We start from the raw sequence: 24,657 nt of genomic DNA on the forward strand, positions 1-24,657 counted from the left end.
CAACATGTGGAACGTCATACCATTCGTGGATAAACGGATGTCAGCACATCTAGGGGTTTTTGAGCTTACTCCTTCATCACTAATTAGTAATTGAGTTTACCCCCTTTAGTAATTAGTAATTGAGCTTACCCCTTCAGTTTAGAATTTTGGCAAAACTACTAAGAACATGTTTGGGCATGGGATAATAAAATCATAAATTAAATAATGTAGAAACAAAATCAATCTTTGTTGATCATATTACCGACCAAATTAAACAACAAAGTAAGGTGGAATAACTACGAGGAATCATATTGAAGGATAATTGCTCTTGGTAGTCAAATTTATTTACCAAATACAATCTTTGTGTGTTTGTCGAAAATAGGTAAATTTAATTACCTATTAGTGATGAGGGGGTAAGCTCAAAAAACCCGCACATCAGATACCGGTCCATTGTTCCCATTTGTTAATCTCTCCTTGGGGGTTGGGTTGTGGAAACTAATTCTTTTGTATTCTCCACTTTGAGCATTTTGTTTTCTTTCACCATTCTGTCTTTTCCTTCTATAGAGATGGAGATTCAAGAAGTAAACAAATCAGACATTACTAATTCACAAGAAAACTTGTCTATAGATTTGAACAACAAAGGTTTTAAAAGAAGGTTGATTTCAAATGAGATTATTGAAGAAGTTAAGAAACAACTTTGGTTATCTGGGCCTCTTATATTGGTTAATCTTTCACAGTTCTTTTTACAAATGATATCAGTTATGTTTGTAGGTCATCTTGGAGAACTTTCTCTAGCAAGTGCTTCAATGGCTACTTCTTTTACATCTGTAACTGGGTTTAGCTTGTTGGTAAGTTTGAGTTCTTCCTGATCTTCTTTTTTACAACATGAACATTAAAATGGTCATTTGTTCTTCTTTTTACATAAATATAATATAATTAGTGTTTGCTTTTGTGAACTGACCCTTGGCGGGAGTGGTTACCGAGTTGGGTTTGTCACACTAGGTCTCGGGTTTCTGACACGAACCTTTTTTAAAAAAAGGTGGTGTTTTTCTCCTTTCTCATTGTTTGAATCTAGCTCGTTTGAATCTGAATCTTCCAAACCAAACGGCCCAAATCAACTATTCAGACCTCCAAGTCAAACAAAAATAAACACTCTAAAATCTGACTCTGGTCGATTCACCCCTCGACTCAGATCTCAAATCTGACTTAGGAAAAACTGACTAAAGGAGGTTGCAGGGAGTTTGTCAATTCAATACCCATAAATACCAACCGAATTGTGCAAGTTTGAATTCAGAAGTGCATTATAATGTGTCTAGAATCTGAAGTAAGAAGAAACAAGAGTGTTTACTATTCAAGTCAAGAGCATACTAGTTATCTTAAAAGTCAAGTCAGAAGCAGTCAGTTCCAGTCAAACGTTCATAAACATCTAAAGGTTCAAATGCTTTCAGCAATGTGAAGTACCATCATAACCCTGAAAAGAAGTCATTGAATCCTAAGAGACATACACCTTACAGTTTGTACTGTAACGGGGGCGTAAATTGTCTTAAGGAAAGAGACTCAATCTCGCCTCAACTTAATCTTTTCTGTCTAACTCGGTTTGCATCTGAAGGAACATTATCCGCTCATGATACATCCAAAAGTTCGAACACTTTCAGTAATGTGAAGTACCATCACAACCCTGAAAGGAAGTAGTTTAATCCTGGGAGACATACACCCTAGAGTTGGCATGGTTATGGGGGTGTAAAATGTCTTACGGAAAGAGATTCAATCTCGCCTCGATTTAATCTTTTATGTCTAACTCTGTTACATCTGAAGGAACATTACCCATTTATCTCTCTGTAAAGACAGAGAAGGACTACTTTGTCTCTAATACAAACGGAGAATCTGTTTAGCAGAGTAGACCGAGAGACTGACAAACTCGACTGTAGCCAGGAAACAATAATAACAAACATTACAGTTCATACTGGTATTACAAAAAAATATTAAGACCAGCTCTAGGTGGGTTTGAACCAGGTCTTTCCCCGTTCGCACGGAGATACTGTCCGTTTCTTCCTGTATTCTACACTTTGTTGTTCATTCATATCTGATACGTTTTTTTTTGTCTAGAACGGAATGGCAACCGCATTAGATACATTATGTGGTCAATCCTTTGGAGCGAAACAACATCATATGCTTGGTATTCATATGCAGAGAGCAATGCTAGTTCTTTTAGTTGTTAGTATTCCTCTAGCTTCCATTTGGGCTAACTCTGGCTCAATTCTTGTGGCGGTTGGACAAAATCGGGAGATATCAGAAGCAGCCGGAGCGTACGCTCGTTTCATGATCCCCGCACTTTTTGCCTATGGGCTTCTTCAATGTTATGTAACGTTCTTGCGGGCCCAAAACATTGTTTTTCCGCTGATGATAAGCTCTGCAATAACAACATTACTACATATTTGCATGTGTTGGGTTCTTGTTTTTAAAACCGGCTTAGGGTATAAAGGCGCTGCAATCGCAGTTTGCATATCTTATTGGATAAATGCAATAATTCTGGGACTCTATGTCAACTTCTCAAATGCTTGTAAGAAGACTTGGACTGGTTTTTCAATCGAAGCATTTCATGACATACTCAAATTTATGAGCTTAGCCATTCCTTCGGCTGTTATGGTTTGGTTAGTAACTTTCGGTTCTTGAGTTTTACTTACCACTAACAATTCTTGTTTCAGTACTTGAAATTTCGTTCATTTTCTCTAATAGTTGAATCAGTTTATGATTTGGAACAGCTTGGAAATATGGTCCTTCCAGTTTACAGTACTAGTGTCGGGATTTCTTCCCAATCCGAAGCTAGAAACGTCAATCCTATCGATCTGGTAACATCTTGCTCATTGTACAGAGTGTTTCTCTCCTCAGTCTCAAACAGTTTAAGAAACTAACGAAAACGAAATTAACAACAAATGTTTATTAAATCTGCTATGCATTTAAATCGTTACTCGTTAGTCAATTATGGTGCTAACCTAATATGTTTCTTTCCAGCTTAAATGCAATTTTGGTTGTTTATATGATTCCGCTTGGATTTGGTGGAGCTATAAGGTCGGTTCAGCTAAGATGAGTCCAATAGTCTCTATTAGATAATTTCGTTTGTCATATTTGCACTTAAATATGACAATAGTCATCTTAATTCGCAGCACGAGAGTATCAAATGAACTAGGGGCAGGTCATCCACAAGCTGCTCGATTAGCAGTACAAGTTATGTTATTCATAGTCATAACCGAGGGAATACTGATAGGCTTAACGGTTATTTCGGTTCGAAAATTTTGGGGCTATGCTTATAGCAATGAAGAAGAGGTAGTAAAGTCTGTAGCAAAAATGACGCCATTTCTTGCATTATCCAACTTCGTTGATAGAATTCAAACGGTTCTCTCAGGTTTGTGTAATACTCTGATTTGTGTACATCTTTCAGAAGAAAAACAGAGGTTTAATGAATCAAATTCATTGACGATCATAAACCAATCACGAATTATATCTTAATTGACGATTAGGCATGGCTAGAGGATGTGGTAGGCAGAAGATTGCTGCTTGTGTCAATTTTGGAGCTTATTACCTTGTTGGCATTCCTTCTGCTATTGTTTTGGCTTTTGTACTACACATGGGTGTAAAGGTGAGCTTTTCCATTATTTCGACGCTTTATAATCTTCTATATAGTAACACATGAACCCAAAGCATAAGGGATAACCCTGTTGCTGCTGCTGCCAGTTGTTATACCTAGTCATCGATAATAACAAGGCGTGACGGACTCCACGTTCCATCTATTGCTTGAGATCGTTTTCAGCTCGTCATGTGTTGCATTGAAATCTTACGTGATGTTGTCGATAGGGAATACCCAAGTTCCGAGATGTCCTTTAGATGCAATTGCCCTCCTTCCCTAGGATCTACATTCGAATTTGGTGTACACTCGGTGGCATGAGCTTCAAATCTGAGACATTAATGACCTATACCTGGCTATCCATATACAATGAAAACGTATTAGTAAAAATTTGATTATCAATTTTGGGCTAATTTAAGACGAGTGAAGTTTATAATTTTACATGAATGTGCTTCTTTGTGCAAAACTTGGGAACAGGGTCTCTGGATGGGGATCATATTAGCGTTGGTTGTTCAAGCGTTATCTCTTCTTGTCCTAACTTTACGTACTAATTGGGAGCAAGAAGTAATTCGTCTCTCTCTCAACCTAGTATCCGGCTTTGGTTAAGCTATGTCTGGTTGATTCTCTTGCTTCATTCTCTTTCTTTTCTGTTCAGGCAAAACGTGCAACCGGTAGAGTTTGCTGTTCTCCTGTAGGAACAAATGTGGTGCCAGAAATGAAGCTAAATTCTCTGCACTTACCGAAGGGCGAAAACTTTGACAATGGGCTATCTTGAATGCAGAAGATAAGTTCCTGAATGCCTTCATGAAGTTGCGTCGAGAAAGATCCTGACAATTCTTCCATTTCATTCAGAAATCAACTCTCAGAACTTCGATTTCTTTACGCAATCAGGAAAAACAATTAGGTCTTCAAGTTTATATTGACGATGAGAAGTAGGGGGAGGTCAAAATAGAGTATACCATTATTTTGACGAGACAGAAATGAGAAAACAGGTTATAAATGCTTTATATGGAAGGCTAAAAACAACATACAAGAAGCATAGTTTCTTTTATTTCAATTATTCCAAGATTACATTTTTGAATTTGCATTCGAAGAATACTGTATAGTATTGGTGTGGTAGTTTCACATAACTTCCAAATCTACAATAAAAAATCAAACCTCGGAATCAAAATCACTAACTAGATTTCTCGTGACAGTTCTTGCACGAGACGTGGTAAGATAACTTAGCTTTATGTAACCATATCTATGGGGATCGACGAGTCATAGACTCTATCGGTTGCCTGCTTTGCCTGAACAACAAAGAACATAAAACGAAACAAGGACATCAATAAGATCCAACTAACAAAAGAATTAATTTAATCCAAGAGAACTTGAACATAAGAGCTAGATATGATTTACCTCTTGTTCCCAATCGGTACGTAATGTTATGATAAGAAGAGATAAAACTTGGACAAGCAAAGCACATATGATCCCAAACCAAAGACCCTATTTGCCAAACCACTAAAATCAGTAACTATCAAAGATGATGCAAAAGAACGTCGAAAAAGAATAATGAAAGACACTGACTGACCTTGCCACCAACATGAAGAACAAAAGCTAGTAAGACAGCAGCAGGAATGCCTACAAGGTAATAAGCTCCTAAATTTACATAAGCACCAATCTTCTGCCAACCACATCCTCTAGCTGTGCCTAATCATCATTAATATACTCGGGTGATTAGTTATTCGAAAAATTATTTCAAAGACTTTGATCCAAGAACGGATTGATATTGGTTGAGGATTTAGGACGAACCTGAAAGAACGGATTGAATTCCATCCAAGAAGTTAGAGATAGCAAGTATAGGCATCATGGTTGCTACATAATTTACCACCTCTTCTTCATTGCTATAGGCATACCCCCAAAAACGACGTATCAAAATAAGGATTGCTCCTACTAATATTCCCTCGGCCATTGTCATGAATAACACAACTTGCACTGCTAAACGTGCAGCTCGTGGGTTACCGGCTCCCAACTCATTTGAAACTCTTGTACTGTGAAGTAGGAAATTTTTGGTTAGGATTTTATACTATACGATTTCATAATTATGACAGTACAAAGTAATTAAAAAAGAACCACTAATGCATTTAGCTTCACTAACCTTATAGCTCCACCAAGTCCAAATGGGATCATCCAGACAACTGCACTTGTGTTGAGGCTGCAAAAGTTAACAGATTCATTTTGAATATAGGAGACAAAGAATCAGGTAATATGAAGACCTAGTTTTGTTTTCTACACCAAGTCCTATTTTTATTTACAGCTCGAAAAATTAAGAACTCATGGAGAAAGGTAAGAGAACTAACCAAATAGATAGCACTGATGTTTGTAGTTTTGGATTTGGAAGAAAACCCGATAGCAAAACCATCAACTCGAATGACCACATCTCCAAGCTGTTTCAAATGATAAAAGTTCAAAGTTAAGTTTGAGACAATCCAAAAAATGAATCTAACAAGAACAGTGGGAATCTCAAACCTAAGGGTGGGTGGGATAATGATTTTCTTTCCCTTACCATCATCAATCACATAATTTACGAACAATATCAATCTCTACTAATCGTATTCCTAACCAAACCAAACAGTAAGTATTGCAATATTCACGTTACGAGATTGCTATTCCCGGTAATCCCATTCCTTTCCCGTGTGCCAAAATAAGGCCTAATTGTCGCATCAGTGACCTACAGGGATACTCAACAAGAGAATAACATGGCTCTCATTTTTTATGTTTATTTTTATGAGAAACATGGCTCTCATTTACTCAAGCTATAATCAGGGTACACAGAGATCCATATTTCCTATAAATTTTAGTATACCAAATAAGGTTAAAGTCATTTCAGATAGAGGTCCGTCCGACAAGATTATGGAAATCAATATTAATCTTGTTTTAGTAATAATGAGATTCTAAGTTTATTATCAATTATAACGGCAACAAGTTCATAAGTAATTAGAGAAGTAGGAATTACCAGACCATAATAGCCGAAGGAATAGCGAGTCTAATAAAATTGAGAACATCATGAAGTGCATCCATTGAGAAACCAGTCCAAGTTCTCTTGCAAGCACCAGAGAACTTAACGTAAATAGCCAAAAGTAAAACGTTCATCCAATAAGATATGGAATTCGCGATTGCTGCTCCTTTACTACCTAACCCAGTTTTGAAAACCAAAGCCCAACAAACAAGAATATGCAATAAGGCAGTAATGGCTGAGCTTATCATCATTGGGAAAACGATATTTTGGGTTTGTAGAAACCTAACATGGCATTGAAGAAGACCATAAGCGAAAAGAGAAGGAATCATATAGCGAGCATAAACTCCGGCTTCAGCTGATATATCTGGAGCTTGTCCTAAAGAAACAAGAATCGAACCTGTACTAGCCCAAATTAAAGCTAAGGGAATACTAACAAGTAAAAGGACAAACATTGCTCTCTGCATATGAATGCCTAGCATATGATATTGTTTTGCTCCATATGACTGGCCACATAGTGTATCTAGTGCACTTCCCATGCCCATCTATTTGATACAAAAAATATACCAAGTAGAGATAAAAATTAGAGAGTTTCTTTTTTCCAAGGAAGATCAAGAAAATCGATTCAAAATTTTGTATTTGATGCAGCTGGTAGAAATCAAATGAGCAGGTTAAAACAAAATTCAATATATCAATATGAGAGAAACTAAAAGCAATAACAGAATGAGAAATCATTCGACAAATTTACTACGACAAAAAGGGAATGTCATAACGGTTATATACTTAGTTCGAGATTGGGTTCTCTTTCAGTGTATGTGGTAAGTCGGGGAAAGTAGCGTGCACCTCGACTAACATTATCTATGGGGAATAAGCCCATTGCTTGACCAGCTGAGCTAACAGTTGCACCTATTGGATGAAATTCACATAGCTCTTCAGAAGTTAAACCTAACAATGTTAATTTTGTGGGACAAACCAACGGGCGATGAGTAAATGCCTTGTATACTTCGTCTAAATCGCGAGACTTCAAATGTGGCGCTTTTTAGCCTAAAATATGCATTTTTTTTTTGTTGGGGATATGTAACTGTTAGGTCTATCACGTCTTAGCATGACCCTAATACCATATTAAGTTTGTGGACATCTAACTCAAAACCAATAGCCAATCATTGAAGTCTGGAGATCCCTTATATAATTTATTCGTGGTCATGAGACTTCCCTTTGTACAAGTGAGTTTGATTCTCACAAACAAATCAAATGTCTAGGGTTTTGCGAGGTCATCTTTAACTAGGATTCAAGTAAATAAGAAGAATATTTTGTGATTTGATCATATTTGTATTGATTTCATTAATCTATATGTAGGTGTCTCTAGCTTATAGAAGACCCAAGTTAATTTTACTAAATAATCAATCAACACAAGAAAAATCAAATGGAAGAAGAAGATATGAGTAAAACCCAAACTTACCAACAAGCTGAAACCAGTAACAGTTGCAAAAGAAGTAGCCATTGAAGCACCAGAGAGAGAAAGCTCCCCAAGATGACCAACAAACATAACTGATATCATTTGTAAACAATACTGAAGTAGATTTACTGATATAAGAGGTCCAGATAACCATAACTGCTTCTTAACTTCTTCAACAATTACTGACTTTCTGTTGTTAATAATACCCTCTTTATTATTATTATTCTTCCCTTTCAAGAATTCAGACCTAAGTTCTTCCCTGTTTTGAATCAGAGGGGAACTCAGATTTGGTTTTTCTTCTTGATTATAAATCTCCATTATTTTTTCTTTTCTTTAGTTTTTTCCCATCTCTGTTTCAGTGTTGTTTTGTAGAGAGAAGAAAAAATTGCTCTCTTCCTCTTTGCTTCAGTGTTTTGTTTTCTTGCCAGTTTTCCTTGAGTAGATAATGAAACATACAGTCACATCTGAAATATATGATTTTATTTCATGTGATTTTTTTAATATAGTTTTTAGAGTTTGTTATCGTAGTTGTTTGTATGACCTTTAAGATCTTCCCTCCCTCGAAAGAATTAACTTTTACCATCTGATTAATTTACATAACTTTTAATTGGTTGAGAAAACGAGTAATACGAAGTATGATATAAAATTTGTGGTCAACAATGGTTGCCACACTTTTTTTATTTTTTTCGGTACTCCTTTTATCTTTTTAGAAGGACTTTTTATTTTTGAACTATCACTATATACGGAAAAGAATTGCATTATTGTAGTGTTAAGAGACAAATATATGAAACTCACTTTTCCACAAATATGTAAACAATCTTAACCTCGATGCTTTCAAATTAAATAGTTTGTTTCTTTAAATTATGACAAGCACTCACCTATAATTTTATTGAATTCAGTTTTCAACCAATCTCATATGATTATCTGTAGAAATGTTTTTTACATATAAGTTTATTTAAAATAGCTGAAGTTGGCAAGAGAGTCACGTATCCTAAAACCAAGCTGAAAATTCAGGCGATCATCACGGTTATTTTGACTGGATTAATTGAACAAACAAAGAGCCCTGATTCTATGAGCTTGAATATGGAGAGTTATGAGCTTGAGCTTCATGACCGTAGATCTACTTAGATCAAACAAGGGTTACAAAAGTACAGTTTTGCACCTTATTTTTAGGCACAAACAGATCATTATAAGTCACACTTTACCTATTTAATTACAAAACTGCCACCGTATTCTCTCACCTTCTCAATCTCTACATGTGGAGAAGAACACAATCCCACTACTGAAAAACTTGTGAATGTTATTATGGGTTAATTTGGAGAGACATCTCATTCTACTATTCTAATGATAACTCAAGTGTTTGGAGAGCAAAAATAGGTAGAGATTGTCAAGGAGAGAGACTAAGCAACAAATCACACAAGATAAAACTCTTCAAAGCTCTCAATCCCAAATCAAAAGCATTACTGATTACTCACTACTACTACACCATACCAAACTAAAACCCTAAATATTTTCACAACTTATGTAGTAATTTTTTTCAAAGAAGATTCAAAAATCTTCATCTAATTTAGAGACATGGGTATCACCACCATAACCATTCAAACTTGACATAACTGAAGCTTTCTGATACTCTCCAACTCTTCTCTCAAAGAAATTAGTTTCCCCCTGTAAAGAAATCAATTCCATCCAATCAAATGGTCTTAAGTTTAAACATTGGCGATTAAGGAGGGGGAATACGGTAGTCGGCAGAGATGAATATTGAATGGAGAAAACGGTGACAATTCTGTAATTAAATAGGTAAAGTGTGACTTATAACTAATTGTTTGTGGCTAAAAATAAGGTGTACAGCTGTACTTTTTTAACTCTTGTTTGATCTAAGTAGATCAACGGTCATTGGGCTCAAGCTCATAAACCCCCTCATGAGCTTGAGCTCATTGAATCGGGGCTCTTGAACAAAAAAGGGGCCAGGTGCCCAAAAAATAGAGGGTAAATAAGCTTTACCCCAACCTAAAATGAAAATGAGAACTTAGTCCAAAATGTCCAAAACCTGATTGTTCCCTCTTTTTTGCCCAAGCCGGTACATTGAGCCACACCTCCCTTAATTATATGGCTGATTGCAAATCAGCATTTAACAAGGGTCATATCTTGAGAACGAAATCTTCCAAAATCGATTTTCTTCCCAAATGTTGACGCCCCATCCTGATTATTAGCTCTTCTTTCTCTCTCTACAACCAAAAGATCTCTCTTCATCCTCTGTTGATCTTTCAAGAAAACTCTCTAGCGCCATTTTTACTCAAATTTTCGACTTAAATTTTGGTTTGAAAGTTTCCTTCCTGCCCTTTTCTCTTTCGAACTTTTTCTTCCTCTATTTGTACATCAAATGATCGATATTTTGGGTTTGTTTCTTCCTCTAAAAGAAGATAACTTCATATAGTTTAAAAAAACCAAAGGTCGTTGATGATTTATGATCAGTTTCGTTTGATTAGGTCTTATCAAGAGAAATCTGAATGAAATCTTTGATTTTTCTGGGTTCGTGGATCTTAATATCCTAAAATCAAGATCTAGGGTTGCTTAAAAATTAAATCGAATAACAACAAATCTGGTATCTTTAAACCAGACTGAAAAACTTTGTTAAATTGGTCTACTATTTGTGATCAAACGTGGATTTATTTCTAAGAGGTTTGTGAGGTCTGTTATTTTTTGGGTTATAGTTAAAAGTTGTATGAATGAAATCTACAATTTTTTAGATCATTGAAATTTTGAATGAAATCGGATCTATTTTCACTATATTCAATGAAATTTTTTGAATTTGATTTATCATATTTAGCTTCGCTGAAATTGTAAAGAAAATTTTTCTTGAAATGTAATTTACGGTACTGGACATTGGATTATGTACAGACATAACAAAATTTCATGTACTTTCTATTAAAAAAGTGTGTGACATTTGAAATGAGAATAGGTAATAATCAAAATGTCCAGTACATAGTAAAATATCTAGTAAATTTTCAGTGAAATAGTTTACCTTTTGGAAGGAATGTATCGGAAATTATGTATTGTACATAACAAAATGTTCTATAAATTTTCAGTGAAATAGTTTACCTTTTGGAAGGAATGTATAGGAAATTTTGTTATGTTACTGTACATAACAAAATGTCATATAAATTTTCAGTGAAATTGTTTACCTTTTGGAAGGAATGTATAGAAAAATTTATTATGTCTTGTACATAACAAAATGTCCTATAAATTTTCATAAGAATAATCCACGTTTTGGAAAGAATTCATAGGATATTTTCTTTTACTTTCTCCACCAAAGTGTCTTATACGTTTTGGAAGGAAAGCATGGGAAATTTTATTATGTTAAATTTGAAAAATGTATCGGACATAATCATATTTACCGTACATTTAATTGTGTATAGTACATAAAAAATGTCCTATAAATTTTCAGTGAAATAATTTTCAAGGCTTGTAACGTAGGGTAAAATGACAACAAATCTGTACAATGAAATATTTATAGGGAAGAAAAATGTGTAAAAGATTATTTTTCTTTATTTGTAAACAAAGAGACAAATCAATAGAGAGAGAGAGAGAGAGAGAAAAAGATCGGTAATCATGAAACAAATCAATGAGAAACTAGCAAAAATGAAGAAAGTATAAATTGAAAAAGTAGATATCTAGAGAGAAAAATTAAAAAAAGAGAAATAAATCTGTTGAGATTGGAGAGAGAAAATATGTGTGGGAGTCTAGGAGAAAATAAAAAAATAAACAAATCTGAAAAAAGAAAAGAATATCTGGAAAGAAATTTAGAGAGAGAAAGTAAAAGAGTAGAGAGAGAAATTTTGTAAATGGCAAGTCGGTAAATTTTGTATTGGCAATTCCGTGAATTCGTGGAAAGTACAAGACTTTGGGTGTCAGATTCTTTTTCATGGAATTTTCGTGATTTCCTGAAATTAGTATGTTTTTTTCCGTCTTTTCACCACCCTCTGACTCGTTGGACCTGCCCCTAAGTTTTTCTCCGACGCGGACTGTCCCCTCATTAAGGCCCTGATTTTGAGTGTTTGGCCCAATCCCCCTTAATTGAAGTACTAGAAGAATGTATCCTAGCCATTACTTGATTTCTCTATACCAGCCAAACGATCCCATTAAGAATCTTATGAGAAGCACTAATAGTTGTTGGGATTTTTGTTTAAGGAACTCTTTGACAGAAGCACTCCCAAGTATATAATTTGACCTAACGGCAAACTCGACGCCATTAAATCACCGTTAAGTTATAAAAGTTTGACCTACTTTAACCGGTTTGCCCTCCTTCCTTCTTATTCATCATCATTTTCTTCTCGTTCACCTTCTATCTATCTCCCTCTATCTAATTTCTCACAAAAGTTAGACGTCGTTAATATCAACCTCTCTAGATTTCTGACTCTGTAATATTTGATTCACCTTCCTTCCCACATTTTTTGGTTTATGGTTTTAAAGTTTAAATTAGGTCTAACCAGGCCGAAAGTCGAACGTTACTCCGATATGGTCATATCAACTTTATGTTTTGTGTCTTTTTTAAAACTAAGGTATAGCCTATGGCTGCGTCACTATGAAATTTGTTGAACGCGATAATATGCTTGCGAGCAAGTGCATCTTGTTGCACTCACATACCACCTTAAGAACAAAATTCGTAGAATGTGGTCCAACATCATTTGGAACATAAAATAAGTTAGCTTTGTTAAAGATCTGAAAATTTCGAGAAAAATAGTAGAGACAACTTTATTTTGATAGATACAATTAAAAATCAAATACGTCAAAATCAAATACCACGTGAAATATGATCCAAAATAACATAATTAAACTCATCATCATAGTCATATGAATAGATGAAGTCTTCTGAATTAACCATATTACTGCACTCTTGATCTGATTCAATAACAGTATTACATTCTTCTGAACCTTTAACTTCTTGAGTTGAGGTAGTTTCAGTATGATAGCCACCAAATTTCGATTGATTTGGTTGATTATTACTATTCACAAGTGGATGAAAATATCCAAATCTAGATTTTCTATCTTGATGCTCCCACTAGTGACAAATTCCACAGGGAATTGATGAGAAACCATATTTCTCAGCTTTTTGATTTTTTAAAGCACGTGCTTATTTTTGTTGAGTATGGGCTTTAGTGTATTGTGATTAGTTTTGTGTTATTGAGTGAGGTATTGTTGATTGTTATCTTGACTTGGTTTTGAGTTTTGAGTCTAGTTTGGATTTGATTTTATGTAATTTTGATTTTAATTTGGTTTGTATGGAGTTCTCTTAGTAAAGAAAGCTAAGTTTTGATCATTACTCTCATGTGACTTCGTCCACTGCTCATGTTCGACTAACCTTGATTTAAGTTTTGGAAAAATGATTTTACTAGTTTTATTTTGAATAACAACTAGAAATTGACCATGTTATTTTCCTAAACCTTGTAAGTAACTCGAATTAATTCATTTTCACTAACTTTATCATTAACAGATGTTAATGAATCTAATAATTGTTGATCTCACGCACATATTCAGTAACAGAAGAATTCCTCTTGATGTTTTGAAGTTTCTTTCTAAGAAAATCAACTTTTGATTCAATTTCTTTAGTATATTCGTTTTGTAGATAACACCAGATATCTCTTTTCATTTTTAGACCTCGAATATTAGAAGAAATTGATTGTGAGAACGTTGCTTTTAAGCACGATTTGACGAAACTATCTTGCTTCCTCCAAATGATGAATTCAGGATTAAGAACTTCTCTGTTGTTTTCAGTAATAATAATATTTGGTTGCGTAAAGGATTTGTCAATATATCCAATTAGATCATTACTTAGCAACATTATTCTACTAAATCTTTTCAGATCAAATAATTCAAAACATCCAGTTTCTCTGATATATAATTGATGATATCTGAGATTTTAGGAGAAAAAACTGGAAAATAAAAGGGTGAAGAAGGAGTAGAAGAAGGCATCCAAGATTGTGGAAGCTTTTCTGATCGATTAGGTCATTGGCCCTGATACCATGAAGAATTTCAAGTGAAAGAGGGAGAAAAAAGGGGTTTCCCTTCGCCGGAGTTTCTAGAGAGAGAGAGAGACAGAGAGAGTGAAAAAATATATTTTTTTTATGGTCGCCGGCCGGAAAATTTTCCGGCCGGCGACCTAATCGGAGAAGATAGAGGTGAGGTGGAGAGAGAGTGAGGTGAGGTGGAGATAGAGAGAGCTGAGGTGGAGAAGTATTTTGCTTTCCCCCTAAATAAAATTGTGAAACAAAATTGACTAATTTTTGACCAAGTCTTCACACCCCGGAAACTATTTAACTTTCCCCAAAGCGCTGGCCTTTATGATGTACTTTGTCATACATTTAACGAGGGTGAACAAATAAATTATTTTGTGCGAAGGTGAAAGACCTAACAGTCAAGATGCTACAAAGAACATAACGGACGACAACATTTATCTCTATGTTTATCTTAATCAACATTTTTCATAATGTTTTATATTATAAATTTAGGAGTGAATACGGTAGGCTCGTGTCGATGACCTTACTCAAATTTGACTTTTTATTTTTCGTTGAATACTCAAATTTGACTTGATGCCACCAAATTCAACTCTAGTAAGTAGTTTAGTTTAGTGGAGTTCGATTCAATACGCCTATGTCGAGTTTGTTAACAAAATTCAACACGAGTCAACGGATTTGTGTTAAACAATAACAGTTCAGCTTAACCGTAGTAGTCCATAAGAAATTTGGGAACTTGGATTCGATGCACTTGAGCTAAATTTCTTTCACAAATTCGGTCTTGTCTAACCGAAATTTAAACATCAATTCGGTTGAACCAGACCGAATAACTCTTGGTGCTTCACATTTTTTTCTTCATATAACAAAATAACATGTAATTGTGTGTTAAGCAATGTTCATGTAACTCTTTAGATACTAAATGTCTAGAAATTATCAATTTCTAAAGTTAGAGTCCTTCAACATTCCCAACAGTTTTGGAACTTCCTTCATTCATAGTTGTTCAGAAGAGAAGAGGTCAAAGTGGATTTGTATTCCCATAAACAGAGTCAATGTATTTGACTATTTGTGGGGGTTTAACAAAAACAGGAGGGCATTATAAAACTTCCCATTAAATTAATGAATGATAAGAATCCCAATTATTTTATTTATTTTTATAAAAATATGTCAGGGTATATAGTATAAATGTCTAAAAAAAGTAAAAATATTCAAAAAGTTCCAAAAACCTCGTGAATCCCCAAATTAAGGCCAGCCGGATCTTTGTACGCGACAAATCGAGGTTTTCTTCGTTTTCAAAGTGAACAAAAACCCTACACGGCCCCATCATACACTACTTAGTCGGTAGTAGAGAGAGAAAGAAGAAGAAGAAGAAGAAGAAGAGAGAGAGAGAGAAATGGAGGAAAGTTTGTTGTTGAAGAAGGAAGATAAAGGAGGAGAAAGTACAAGATTGACATGGAGGGTATTTGGAGTAGAGGTGAAGAAGGTGGGTTATATAGCTGGTCCCATGGTTGCAGTCAATTTATCTCAATATCTACAACAAGTTATCTCAATGATGATGGTGGGTCACTTGAGTGAACTTTCTCTCTCTAGCACTGCTATTGCTTCTTCTCTTGCTGGTGTTAGTGGTTTCAGTCTCATTGTAAGTAAGCCTCCTAATAAATCCACTATCTCCTTTTTCTTAATTTAATTTCATACTCATTTATTTCATACAAATGGACTATGATAACAGAGTAGAATTCTTAATTAATATCTCTAATGGATTTTGAATTGGAACAATAATAGAGCTATTGAATACAATTGCTATCAACTCAGGAAAAGGTCCAAAATTTTCCTAATGGGGTTTGTGAGAATAGTCCCACATGGGAGAATGGGTAACTAGCAACCAAGAATATAAAGTATAGGTCCTCTCCACTCATGGCCAATTGGTTTTGAGTTGGATGGCCACGAACTTAAGGGGTTCTTTAAGAAGAAGATGGGGAAACAATAGTTTAAACATTATATATACAGTGGCGGATCCAGGATATGGGCCCAGAGGGATTTTACCCAAGACGGACCATAAGTCTAAACAGTATCGAAGAAAGAAATTTATATGAATAGTTTTGGAGGAGGCAATTTCTAGTGTGAATACAGTTGATTGACTATACCAATGTTACCTGGAAAGCGGTTTGCTTCTGTACGTGGTACGCTACCATGTCAGTATCCGGTACGCTACCATGTCAGTATCCGGTACGCTAGGGGTATACTTTTTGGGCTATTTTCTGTTCCGGTACTTTTTGGGCTATTTTGCTAGACAACATATAGTCTCTATGGTGCATATATAATACTTACGCGCACACTTAGACATTATTTCTCCATAAAATTTGAAGTCTACACTAGTTAACTAGAAAATCTTAAGAGTTTACTACTCAAACTAGATGCATATAGATTCTTACAAATAAAATAGGTTAAGTAAGCTTGGAAATTCCGATACACCGATTTTGGAGTACGCGATCGCGAATCCACCCGAAAACAGTACGGTGAATCTGGTACATGGTACGCAAGGGTAGGTAGAGTATCTGGTAACTATGGACTATACATGTTAATTGAAAAATTAATATTTTAGTTTATTTTTAAAGACCAAGGGATAGTTTCGAAAACTAAAATTCATAATTAGAAACACATAGATTAATTGAAAGTAGTTGATCAAAAAGCACCTTGTCAACTAGTGAACTACAATTTTCTTTAAATCATATTACTTTAAATGAAAAAAACCTAATTTGAAATTAGACAAATTACGATGATAATCGATAAAGAAAACAAAATATTTAGAAACAAGCAACCGGAGTTAAATAGACAAAAAAGGGAAGAGATTTAAACAAAATGAAGAAGAAGAGTAAAAACAATGGTCTTTCACCCTTTTTTGTTTGTGAAAACCAACTTAAATGGAACATCTCTGTGGGAGGGTGTAATCCTAAAGTTCCCCAAAAGAAAAAAGAAAAAGAGCAAGTGAAAGAATTTGATCCTAGCACCTCTTATGCCAAAACTAGTCTAAGAACCACCAAGCTACCGCTCTTTTCATGAAAATTTACCACATGTACATAAATATATATTTCACATAGTTTTTTCTTTTTTTTTTTTACTAAAATATAAAAGAAAAATGGGGGGGAGCTAGGGGTGCAGCCGCTATTGGTGTAGTGGCTGTCCAATCTTATAGATGAATCTAGCAAATATAACATTCTTGTGTTGTGTAAGTGACCTTATTCTCTAATATAATTTTCAGGACTAGTTATGTTTAGATTCCATTTCCCTAGACGAAAATGGTGGATTGATATAGTATATTTGTGTAGACTAATATTACCAATGAAAGAACTGTTACAGCTACTCGACAACTTTGGATGTGAAAGAGAGATCCAGTATCGTGCTCTACTGTCTGATGGGTGAATTGAGTCATGTATTCTGGCTGTGAATATTTTCATATATTGAACAAGAAAAGAAAAGTAATTTAAGGTCCAAATTTTTCTTTGATGTCGTCCTCAATTCAAGTTCAACCACGTGTTATATTTGCATTTAGTCCACATCGACTTGGCAAAATATGTTAACATCTGCAATGATTTTAAAAACCACAAGTTGTAATACCCTTTTTTTGCTAATTGATGTCGGTCAAAATATTTCACGGTACAACCAGAACCAGTTTATATTCGCAAATATTGAAGGCATGCCAAGTGGTGTCATAACATATCTGATTTGGTTCTCGGCATAAGCAAACTCGGTCATTGTAATAGGAAATGGTTTGTCTTGTTGACTCTGATTTGATTTGTAATTTGGCTCAATTTTCTACACTAAAACCAGCTGGGAATGGCAAGTGGACTGGAAACTTTATGTGGACAAGCTTATGGAGCGAAACAATATCGAAAACTCGGAGTTCATACTTACAGTGCAATAGTTTCTCTTACCATGGTTTGTGTCCCTATCTCTTTGTTATGGGTTTCAATGGGGAAACTACTCAGTTTGATAGGACAAGACCCTGAAATCTCACGCGAAGCTGGAAAATATACAATGTGGTTGATCCCTGCATTATTCGCTTACGCAACTCTCCAATCACTAATGAGATTTCTTCAGTCTCAGAGTTTGATCATGCCCATGCTATTAAGTTCCTCTGCCACTTTATGTCTGTTTTTACCGACTTGTTGGATTTTAGTTTACAAAACCGATTTGGGTAGTATTGGAGCTGCAGTTGCCGTAGGCATATCATATTGGATAAATGTGATCATTCTTGGGTTATATGTTAAGTATTCACCTTCATGTGAAAGAACTCGTGTTCCATTCACAAAAGAGGCATTTCAAGGCATTGGCAGTTTCTTACGCCTTGCACTTCCTTCTGCTATAATGATTTGGTAAAATTTTCTTTTTGGTTCCCAGAAAACGTTTTTTTTTTTTTTTTCTTTTCCCTTTAAATTCTAGGTGCCTAATAGTTTTTTCTTCTTCATGGTTCTAGTCTTGAATGGTGGTCGTTTGAACTACTTATCCTGCTATCTGGGATTTTACCGAATCCAGAGCTTGAAACTTCAGTGCTCTCCATATGGTATAATATTTTTATTTAGTTTGTTTTAGATTCTTCAAATCTTTTCGTTTCAAAATACCATGACATTATTTCTTGTAGAACTTTAACTCGAATGACATTAAGCTCTTATTTATCTTATTTATGACAGCCTCACAACCATCTCGATGCTCTACACAATACCATATGGAGTCGGTGGTGCTGTAAGGTTTGCTTTCCACCTCATTTAGAGTTTATTATTTACAAACACTGTATGTAATGCACAATACTAGAACCAAAATATCCAATTGATGGGTGAAATAGAATCTCATACATACCGAAACAAAGATCAACCCAAATCTATGTTGTTTTGAATTTTTTTTTTGAAGTCAGAGGCAGGTAAATCTAACTTCAGTTCAATCATTTTAAATTTGCATGTGAATGTTAAGTTATTTCTGGATATTTAGCGGTGAATATGATTCAAGATCATACATTTTTCTGATGCAGTACTCGAGTTTCTAATGAATTAGGAGCTGGTAAGCCAGAAGCTGCCCGTGTAGCAGTTTGTGCTGTGATGGTCATTTCAGTTATTGAGACAGTAACTGTAAGCTCGATACTTTTTGCTTCTCGGCGGATCATGGGTTATGCTTACAGCAATGAGAAGGAAGTCGTAGATTACGTTACAGAAATGGTTCCACTGATCTGTGTCTCGGTCATCATGGACAGCCTACAAGGCGTCCTCTCAGGTTAGTGCCATTTTCTTTTCACGATAAGGGAGTTCTTAATTGGAATCCACATTCACTTTCGGGTACCCACCTAACGATAGCGGTACTGATTTTAAATCGAAATTACCAACAAAAACCGTTCGATCAGAAATGACATTTAAGAACTTTAAAAACGAAAAGTAATTTTTTTTCCCATTTCCATGTACTCGTTTTAGGTGTGGCTAGAGGATGTGGATGGCAGCATATAGGTGCATATGTGAACCTTGGAGCTTTCTACCTTGCTGGAATTCCTATAGCTGCTGTTTTGGGTTTTCGTCTACATTTTGGAGGAAGGGGACTCTGGATTGGAATACTGACTGGTTCTGCTATACAAACTGCTTTGCTTGCTCTAATTACAAGTTGCACAAACTGGGAAAAACAGGTCAGTTTCCTATCCCTCATTTTTTCATTTTTAAGCTGACATTTCTGCAGTAAAACTATTTAATACGACTTTAAGAAGTTGTGTGGAATCATGATCTAGTCTTAAGGTTTAACATTTAAACGCAACATAGTCCCGCTCGTGATAATTGAACATATTTTTGAAACTTACATTGGCAAACTTCTTACTATCATATGTTGGGCAAAGTAGTTGTGAGCGTGTTCTTATCGGTTTCGAACAAGGAATGATCCCTGATCCTATCAATCCTAGCTGATAACTAGGCCCAAACTTGGGCTAGCTTTCACTAACTCTTATATCAGAGATGACAATGTTGATTGTTTTTTCTGATCAACTGTTGAAACCCCCCTGATCTTCTTCGCTGCCAAATTTGGGTAAATTGAAGGGACTGACTTTAGCAGTTCAGCTTATCTGATTCTTGTATTAAGCCATGCTTTGTATACCATTAGATGACCTTAATATTCGTATATTGCTCTTATTATCTCATGAAGCTCGATGTCAACTAGCATTAAGCACACAGGACTCTAATTAACCTTTTTCCACACAAAAGCCCTTGAATCTTAATCGTTGGCTCAACAGTTGCTCATTTTGAAGTTCGATAGTAACTTAATAGTTCACTTAAATCTGTCAGGCAATGAAGGCAAGGGAGAGGACATTCGAAGGAGAACTTCCAATAGAGAGTGGATTAAAATGAGTAACGATGAAACAGTTCAATTATTTTTCGTTTGATATGATTAATTCAAGTTGAGGAATCACTAATATGTCTGATTACGACACCCACGACCGTATCGAGAATCCAGAAAGCTGCAAAAGAGGAAGGAGTCATCGACAGGAAGGAGTTGTGTTTTTGAATGGTTTTGTAATCAACATTTACATATTTTTAGTAGAGGAATTTATGTTGCAAAGCGAGATAGCAATTCCTTAAAAGTTGTTCAATAAGCGGCAAAATACTTGCTTATTTAGCCTGCATAGACAATTGCCAATTTTGTGTAATTCATGTGATCTTTTTGTGGACTCTTCTTTTACCGATTTACTTGTAGTTATACGTGTAGACGAGTACAGCACAAGATTATTATGGTTAGGCTATAGGCTCTCCCAAAATTGCTATAGCCCCATTTCTCCATTGGCACTCCAATTCGACTTGTTTTTGTTCTTCTTCCATTTCTGTTTTGATCTCATCAAATCTCGTAAATTTCTTCGTGCTGTTTTGGTGGGTACCATCTATAGTTTGTTAATCGAAGAAGACTGAACATAGGTTTCAAAAGATCTTCATTTTCTTATATACCGGTTCTACAATCCTACTTTTCTTTATGATCGTATCTTTTGATTAATGTTTGAAAATTTTTTGATGTGGGTACATTTTTGAAATGTGCTTATCACCGATTGTAGGTTGATTTCCTGTGATTTGTAAGTAGGACCGGTTCCTTCAAATCTGAAAAATTCGAGCGAGACCTTTCAAACTGGTCATCTGAGAGTATGTTTACTTTTTCAGACTCACCAGTTAGAAAAAAGAAGGCCTATAGATGTCGAAAAACGACATTGACTAGAGTCCATTTCTCTTTGGGGTGGGAATAGCAATTTCAAAGGCCACTCCCAAATCTATAATGAAAATGTCAGGAGTTATAATTTTGTGTATGACATCACATAAAAGTATAATGCTAATATGTATAGAACTAGCAAAAGTAGATAATCTTTCAAAAGTCTTTTCTATGCCAGCTGGTTTTCAAAAAGAGTTGGGTTCTCTCTAATTTTTATTCAAGGAAATAGATAATTTTTGGTGATTTAAAAAATAGTCATCAATTGACTGAGGTTAGTAAGTCAAGAGAAGACAAAAAACCCAATAATTAACCGTTTTAAGTCAACATGAAGGTTGAATCAGAAAGAAGACTGCCTCTCAAGCCAAAAACTGGAGTCGGTACGATTGTCTTAGGCGCGTTAAGCCCTGCCTTGGTTCAAATACAACCATGTCTGCCCTAGGATTTAACAGAAGACTAGGGGGTTCGTCCGCCTAAGCGGTGTCAATACCTCAATCCCGAAACGTAGGGGGTAGAAGCGTGTCTAATGCTTGCCGACTTAATCCCAAACCCTATCAAAGATCCCTGTTGGTGAGGATCTTAAATATTTGTAAAATTTGGGCTTCAAAAATCCCACAACGAGGAAACTTCTCCGAAAGAATCTATAAATTCGTAAACGTAATCTATCAAGTATCCTTGAATAAGGCAACTTGTAAATATCAAATATACAAGATAACTTAACGAGGAATCCTAATATCTTCAGAATACGAAATAGTAGTTTCAGTCCAACACGATGAATCTGAACCGCCTCTTCATCACCACCTCTCTATATTCGGTTGGAGCAGCCTATAGAAAGTAATCAAATCGCCTCGAAGAAGACACAATCATAATGAGCGAACTGACTATCTCAATCAAATGAGTAAGTCTCCAAGGTTCACTCAATACTCAATATTTTAACTGCGAAGACAATCTGATTGTCTTGAGCGTCAAAGAGGTTTCCGAGTTCCTTGAAGATTTCGACCCCAGATCGAGAGGAGCAAAACAGGATTCAACGTTGCATCATCATTCTGACTGATTCCAAGAAGACATATTTTGACATCAGCAAATTGGCGTTAGAAGAAGGGTCGACTCCGACAAAACCATCACATTACGATTAATCTCAACTTAATTCCTCGCGGAATCACATCCTACTTTGCTTTCAAATTTACTTTAAAAAACTGCAATGTCTTTAGGAGAAGAACAAACTATTGATGCCGAACACCTAAGAGCCGAAGTGCTAGCTACTGAGGCCAAACACCTTAGTGCCAAAGAATCGGTCGTTGAGGTTGAATGACTGAAAGCCGAAATATACGAGAAATAGGAAAATATGCAAGCTTTGCAAACAATCGTCTCAAAATTCCGAGGAGAAGCATATTCCTTGCAAAGAGATGGGGAAGATGAAAAACTTAGAGAAACACCAAAGGCCCTTTTGCAGAACCGTTCTCAACTCCAGCTAGTGTGTTCGCCCTACGCCCTGACTACAGTGGTTCGGAAGCTACAAAACTGTTGCAGTGCCTGAGCGAAGAAAGAAGGAAAATGATGCAGGGTTTGATAAAAATTCAAAGACCCCTTGACAAGGAGTCACTCCAACAAGCGACACTGAAGTGGCAAAAGTAAAACTGAATCCCGCAATACTAGAAGGCCATGACGATCTCCTCATAAGTGATCTAATCATACATCAATTGGTCGAACTAACCAGGAAGTAGGAGGAAAAGAATATGGCAACAAGGGCAGAAATAATCTCACCTCCACTGAACTCTGAAATACTTAAGGCACAAACATCTAAGAACTATAAGTGCCCCCACCTGGAAAAAAGTTTTGATGTTCAGAAGACCCGAGCATGTTTATGCGAGATTGCGCTTCGCTCATGAGCTTGAGTATCATTGATGATTCAACATGGTGTCTGGTCTTCCCAACAGTTCTGAAGGGACCTACGAGGTCATGGTACTACCCTCTCGGAGTCGTCACCATCCATTCATTCGACGAGCCTCCAAGGTTCACTCAATACTAAATATTTTAACTAGAAGGGCAATCTGACTGTCTTGAGCATCGGAGGAGTTTTCGAGTTTCATGCAGATTTTCCTCCCCAGATGGGGAGGACAAAAGTTGCATTCTCATCATTCTGACTGATTCCAAGAAGACAAATTTTAACATCAACAATCTTAACTGCATTGAAGAATTGTTTCACAACTTTTTGCCAATATTGGTACTCTTGGAAGGGCGCCCATAGAGGTTCGGTTGCCTGAGAACCCAAGCCACGTACTTCATGATAGAGGGGTGACCAACGCCAATTAAGAAACAAAATTTTTATATACTCTTATCGTTTCTACTTACCATACTCACACTAATGCCGAAACCCAGCTCCACCCTCATACACTCACCTTTGACCCCAATCAATTTAACATGCGTTTAAGATCTTCATTTTCACCACCATCTCTACCACCACCACTACCACCACCATCATGTTTCTATTTATTTCCTCATCTTCATCTTCTTCATCCTCACTTTCATCATCAATCTTAACAATGTAAAAAATGTAAGTTAGTCCAACACACCTGTTATACCAATTGGGGTTTGTTGTGACAGAAATCAAGTAATCCAAGAAAATCAATAGGAAATAAAGAACAATCACACAAAACACAAGATTTACGTAATTCGATTGGTGAGACCTACTCCACGACGACAATGACGCTATGATTTCCACTATGATAAGCAAATAAGTTACACAAGAGATTCATGAGAAATTAGACACAGATATCTCTTAGGGTTTAATTTATATAGCCACTAAAACCCTAATCCCACTGCCTCACCGACTTTCTTTCTAAACCCGAAAATACACATGTATACCCTAACACTAATAACCGACATAAAGCCAACTCTGCATTCTAGTTCTGTCTCAGAAATCAGCTCTGCCCCAGAGCCCTACTTCGCATACCAACCCTGTCTCAGTAATCAGCTCCACTAACAGGTCTAAAATTCCGCGCCGAAACCTTCAGTTTCGGCAGACAATTGCCATTGCTTTGTAAGCAGGTTGACAGATCGTAAACCGGGTTCGATATCAACCCATATTCAAGACACTTTTAACAACACCTTATAATTTGGACCGTTGAGAGATTATAAATAAAATCGTGAAAAAGAATAAACTAAGATGATGTTTGATTTTTTAGCACTTAGTAAGTGACATCAATTATAAGTGTTATGACGCTTGTTTTCCATCACTTTGAAGTGTTTGATTTTCGTTTTTGTATCAATTCTAAATGTTAGAAAAAAAATGATGATAGTCTATTTGGACCTTAAAGTATTTACATATTAGTATTTCATACTAATTCATTATGCTCGCGAGTTTAGGCACAAGAAAACTAAGATT

The 24,657-nt window shown here is 35.7% G+C and overlaps 3 protein-coding genes across 3 annotated transcripts; 2 read left to right on the top strand and 1 right to left on the bottom strand.

The window, feature by feature from the left end:
• Positions 1-545: 545 nt before the first annotated feature.
• On the top strand, positions 546-4,376 carry LOC147548181 (protein DETOXIFICATION 16-like). Its single transcript, XM_086668000.1, has 8 exons — positions 546-827; positions 2,086-2,630; positions 2,742-2,828; positions 2,992-3,048; positions 3,144-3,382; positions 3,498-3,616; positions 4,079-4,165; positions 4,257-4,376. The coding sequence occupies exons 1-8, from the start codon at positions 546-548 to the stop codon at positions 4,374-4,376; spliced, it is 1,536 nt and encodes a 511-aa protein (XP_086524126.1).
• A 253-nt stretch (positions 4,377-4,629) lies between these two features.
• LOC147548182 (protein DETOXIFICATION 16-like) lies at positions 4,630-8,633 on the bottom strand. The gene is made up of 8 exons (XM_086666922.1): positions 8,056-8,633; positions 6,597-7,141; positions 5,941-6,027; positions 5,739-5,795; positions 5,393-5,631; positions 5,172-5,290; positions 5,000-5,086; positions 4,630-4,890 (listed from the first exon to the last, which is right to left on the bottom strand). Exons 1-8 carry the CDS (start codon positions 8,368-8,370, stop codon positions 4,831-4,833), a joined length of 1,509 nt encoding a protein of 502 aa, XP_086523048.1. The 5' UTR covers positions 8,371-8,633; the 3' UTR covers positions 4,630-4,830.
• A 5,869-nt stretch (positions 8,634-14,502) lies between these two features.
• LOC147548183 (protein DETOXIFICATION 14-like) lies at positions 14,503-20,751 on the top strand. Its single transcript, XM_086670543.1, has 7 exons — positions 14,503-15,699; positions 17,889-18,433; positions 18,535-18,621; positions 18,749-18,805; positions 19,084-19,322; positions 19,517-19,722; positions 20,369-20,751. Exons 1-7 carry the CDS (start codon positions 15,454-15,456, stop codon positions 20,429-20,431), a joined length of 1,443 nt encoding a protein of 480 aa, XP_086526669.1. The 5' UTR covers positions 14,503-15,453; the 3' UTR covers positions 20,432-20,751.
• The last annotated feature ends 3,906 nt before the right edge of the window (positions 20,752-24,657 follow it).

This window comes from Eschscholzia californica, unplaced genomic scaffold (genome assembly GCF_041429995.1).
Source record: "Eschscholzia californica isolate CP2 unplaced genomic scaffold, dmEscCali1.0.p SCAF_3, whole genome shotgun sequence".
Classification (NCBI taxonomy): Eukaryota; Viridiplantae; Streptophyta; class Magnoliopsida; order Ranunculales; family Papaveraceae; genus Eschscholzia; species Eschscholzia californica.